Consider the following 5,192-nt stretch of genomic DNA (forward strand, 5'->3'; position numbering starts at 1 on the left):
TCAAATGTCCACGTTTTGAGACCTCCTGAATCCGAAAAACAGGTTTTTACGAATGTGTCTGACTGTGTGTGCGTGTGTTTGTAGATTTTTAGTTTGTCAGTATGATAACTTTCAAAATAATTGACAGATTGGATTAGCCTTTGGTATACTCTTTTAGTTTTATAAAATAAAGGTCAAGTTCGTTAGCCAGCCATTTTGGGTGAAAATTTAAAAAGTGAGCGTATTTTGAAAATTTTTTAGAACACTTTTTTTAAAATTCAAAGATTGTCTGTACGGACATTGATCGCATTCAATCAGACGAACAATTTACCCTTATGACTTTTTTTATAAAGCCAAAATTTACCACAGTTATAGCATTTACAAAATTTCAAAAAACACACGAAAATCAACATTTTTAGCCAAATAACGTATGATATGAAAAAAAGTCAAGAGAAGAAAAATGTTGTTTTTTTCAATGCCCTACAAGATTCTTTAAACACCGTTTTGATTTTTCTTAAAAAATTGAAAATTCAAATTTTGACGGAATAAAAACAGAATGAAAAATAAAAAAATTACGTTTTGCGGTTGAAATGTGCAAAATGGGTATTTTATGTTTTAATCGTGAAACACGATATTAAAAATAAAAAATCGGGCCGCTGCGTGGGCACATTCTCATCACCACTTATGTTTTTTAATTTCTTTTTCGTCTCATGTGTTGGTTTTCAAAAAATTTACTTTTTTACATTTTCATCAGAGAAGGTATTAGATTTGTGTAAAATTTGACCCCACCAGTTTTGGTCAAATGTCTACGTTTTGAGACCCCATGAATCCGAAAAACCGGTTTTTACGAATGTGTCTATCTGTCTGCATGTCTGTGAGTCTGTCTGTTTGTCTCTGAACACGATAAATTTTGAAAAAAGTAATCTATTAGATTGCCCTTTGGTTCACTTATTTAGTGTCCTAAACTAAAGGTCAAGTTCGTTAGCCAGCCATTTTGGATGCAAATTCAAAAAATGGGCACATTTTGAATATTTTTGAGACCACTTTTTTTAAAATTCAAAAATTCTGTGTATGGTTATTCATAATATTCAAAAAATTTAACAATTTATCCTGATGACTTTTTTCAAAAAATAAAAAATTGCTAGAAAAAAAAACTAAAATGAACATTTTAAGCCAAACAACGCATAATATGAAAAAAGTCAGAAAAAGAAAAATTAGTTTTTTTAAATCTCTACAAGATTATGGTAACAACTTTTTCAATTTGGTCAGAAAGTTGAAAATTCCAAATTTGATCGTAAAAAAATTTTGAAACCACTTTTTTAAAGATTTAAAAATTCTATGTACGGTTGTTCACAGTACTCAGAAACTTAAATAATTTATCCTCATGACTTTTTTCTATAAAAAGAAAATTATCAATAATGAAAAATTCAATTTTTTGGTCAAACTATGCAAGATACGAAAAAAATGAAAAAGTTTAAATTGCGCGCCCTGGAAAGAACTACAAATATGTAATGTATCACTTTTCGATATAAGCTACGAAAAAAAATGAGACAAAAATTGTTCATCCAAAAAAGAGCTATAATTTTTTATAGGACAGGTAGTTTTTGCTTTGGGTGTAAAAAATATGGGTCGAAATAAAAATATTAAATTTGTTTGAAAAAACGACACAAGGTATGAACTTAAATTACTAGACAAAAGTTGTTCGCCTAAAAAGATCAATAAGTTTTTATTTAATCGTAAAAAAAATATTAAAAATAAAAAATTATAAACACAAAGAAATAAGAATTAGTATAATTCAATTTGTATGCATATTATGAATTGTCATGATATACATTTATTGAAATGATGCATGTTATAGAGCAGCTTAGAATACAATTTAAAGCAAAATAAGAAACAAATACAAAAATAATTATGATAAATGCAATTTGTTTGTTATTTTGAAATTTTTTTATAAGTAATCCCAGGCAGAGTTACATAAAAAATGTATTATAATTGATATAAAAGTGTTTTGTATAATGTAGAAAAGTTTACATGTTGGACAAAATCGAATGTGAAGCGCGAGATACGTGATGAGAATGTGTTCGTTAATGCCAAAAGAGCTTTAACAAAAGAGAGTTCAAAATCACAAAATTACAGTTGTCGGTCCGTTCACCTTTGATTTTAAAAGGTCTGTGTCTGAATGCGGAAGAAAAGCAAAGACTAAGTGCCGAGTGTTAATGCCATCAGTCACGTACCGTCGGTGCGCTCAAACTCTCTTTTAACGAAAGAGAATCCACAATTACAAAATTGCAGTGGTGGATGTTTTCAATTTTAATTTAAAAATGTTTGCGCAAGAATATGTGAAAATATAAAGACCGAGCACGTAGCGCGAGGTAAGTACATAATCGTGCGCGAAGCGCGAGATAATTACAACATCGAGCGCGAAGCGCGAGAACTAACAGTTGCGCGCCCTAGGCGCGCTCAAACTTGTTCGGAGAAAAAATGTCTCGGAGAAAAAATGACTTCAAAATTGAATAAGTTGGTTCACTACTTCTTATGAAAAATTGAACTTGAAAAAGAAACTGTATTTTTAGGTGTTGAAGTTTATAAGAATAATAATTGCTTTTACCGAGCTGAAAAATGACTATAAGAAAACAACAAAAATAAGCCTATTCTGATTTTGCCTAGGCTATACGAATTTTCAGTCGCTCCTGAACATTTAAACAGTCGCTTTTTTGGACCACTCTACTATACATATTCTGAAACTCTATCTAAAATTCCTGTTTTTAATTTTTTATTTGTTGTTGTTAATTAGGAGATCGCTTGGGAAGCTTCAACCTTACTACCGAAGGACACGGAAAATGTGTAGAGTTCATGAAAAAGTTCAACTTACCCCTCTTACTGCTCGGTGGAGGTGGTTACACAATCCGAAATGTGTCTAGGTGTTGGGCATATGAAACTGCTGTGGCTCTAAATCACGATATTGCTGAGCATATACCGTACAATGATTATTACGAATACTTCGCACCTGATCATAAACTACACATTATGCCAATAAAAACACTCAATAACCAGAATTCTGATGAATATTTGGATAAAATTAAGTAAGTCATTTCTCCTTATCAAACCATTCAACTGAATAATTTTCTTTCAGGGGTGGACCGAGGACAAAATCGACCTTATGACTTCGGTACTTCTTAATCGTTTTAATTTATCGTCAATTTGTGAATTTGTTTATAAAATAAACAATAATTGTTGTTTAGTAAAGTATCATAAGGGAATGATTGTCCTAAGTTATTTCAAATTTATTCCATTATAAAAAAACTCGTCGGTTGAAAATTGAACACAATTTGTATTTTTGTATAAAATTTATTTAAACAATTAACCATTTTTATCAAATATTAAAAAATTATACATATTATTTACTACTGACAAATTTTCTATCAATTTGCTTAAGGCCTAAATTTTAATAATTATGAAAAAAGCAAAAAAAAATTGTTTAGAACAAAAAACTTTTGTTTATAATTATAAAAATTTAGGACCAGACTCATCATTCTTAGTGCTTCTTGTTTATTATACCAAATTTTTAACGCGATGTGGCGCTTCGTGTGAAAATAAGTTGGGAAATAAAAAAAGTGGCGGTAAGGTAGGAATCTGATCACGTGACCCACTCGTCACATGGTCTTAAGGGCATGTGATACTTCGTCGTGTGGTCAATCGGGTACAGTTCTCCCGGCTTTTATCCACAAAAAAGGAAAATTTTTAAAAGCTGAATTCGGAAGTGCTATAACATTTCATACCGTGCGTCACCGGACACTTATTTAAAGGATAGTAACAAAAAAAAATTGTGGTCGTCGTTAGTACTCAAGAATAATTATGGGAGAGAATTGTAATACACATTCCCTAGATTTTGAAGATAAAATATTTATTATTCTAGGAAAAAAGCCAGGGGCATGTAACCCTGCTAAAATTGATACTAATTCCTAAGCGCCACACAAATTAATCAAGTTTAGCAAAATTAACATTTTTGAATTAACCCACAAAAAAAGTTCTAAAATGAAAAATCAATCAAGAATAAATTTTGAAACCAGTACTCACAAATATGTTCGAAATGTAGTTAATTTTCATTTGAAAAAAAATGCTCAAATCGGATTAAAATTTTATGCTCTAGATTAATTTGTCCTGAAAATGTTTTTTCCACTAGGCGACATGCGGGGATGGAATCCACGTCTAATTAACTTTTTACAGATTTATGTTTAAAGTAATTTGGTCATTATTTACTGATTTTATTCGCAACCACCATGTGATGAGCCTATTATGCATCGAGAAAAGTTAGCTTTAAGATAGCCCTTGAGCCTTGACCATACCGTCCAGCTATTGGCAGTTAATTAGCTCCAAACGCTAATGCACCGTCAGATAATTAATTCTACAAATGGCTATACACACACACACAAAGGACGTTTACTATGTAGTCATAGGGAATATAATTATATAAACTCTAGCATACAATGCAACTCGTCTTGCATTTGTGTAATGCAAAAAAGAACTATATAGGTGATTTTAATTCGGTTTCGAAATCTCCCGCGCTCGAGATCTTACGCCGATTGGTCAAAGGCTACGAGACTCAGAAGACGCATTTCAAATAAATAATTAGTTACGAATTTAAAAAAAATGTAACACAACATTAAAATTGTTCATAAATACATTCGGGATGTGCATTAAGTACTTTCTTAAAAATTGAAGTTGGTTTTCACTAATGTTACGGTACGTGAGATATATTTGACGTTTGACAAGTGTCAAAATCGTTTTGTACTTCGATCTTAATTAATTAAATAAAGTGAATATGTGCAGGTTTTACGTAATTAATTGGTGATAAAATCTGTTGTTTTACTTACTAAATAAAATATGGGAATCAAACGCTTTTGACTAACTGCAACGAAAATTGTAATCCGTATGATTGTAAAAATTGCAACGATGAATCTGAGATTCAAATGATGAGAGGTAAGAAGCGGCGAATTATTCTTATAAGCTGGGTGTTCAGCGACCTTGAAAATTTCGTCTCCGCTACTATACCAGGTGTATACATATGAAACCGGTATTGCCATTTAGCGGCCAGTAGGCACACTTGTAGACACTGTCGGAACTTACCATTTTTGCTAATTGGCGTATTGTCATCTGTCAACAATATCCAATACCAAACATTTCAAGTTTCATATGACATCGTGATTTTTTTC

The 5,192-nt window shown here is 31.2% G+C and overlaps 2 protein-coding genes across 10 annotated transcripts in view; one reads left to right on the top strand and one right to left on the bottom strand.

Annotated features, from left to right (window-relative positions):
* The window catches only part of LOC117173179 (histone deacetylase HDAC1-like), a 151,579-nt gene that overhangs the window by 138,488 nt on the left and 7,899 nt on the right, over window positions 1-5,192 (top strand). For all 3 annotated transcript variants that reach the window (XM_033361602.1, XM_033361601.1, XM_033361603.1), the window contains exon 6: window positions 2,774-3,062. In XM_033361602.1, coding sequence (XP_033217493.1) covers window positions 2,774-3,062 — 289 coding nt within the window. The remainder of the gene's footprint in view (window positions 1-2,773; window positions 3,063-5,192) is intronic.
* Window positions 1-5,192, bottom strand: part of LOC117173180 — a 263,371-nt gene that overhangs the window by 112,402 nt on the left and 145,777 nt on the right. The gene's annotated exons all lie outside the window — the stretch shown is intronic.

This window comes from Belonocnema kinseyi, chromosome 5 (genome assembly GCF_010883055.1).
Source record: "Belonocnema kinseyi isolate 2016_QV_RU_SX_M_011 chromosome 5, B_treatae_v1, whole genome shotgun sequence".
NCBI classification, from domain to species: domain Eukaryota; kingdom Metazoa; phylum Arthropoda; class Insecta; order Hymenoptera; family Cynipidae; genus Belonocnema; species Belonocnema kinseyi.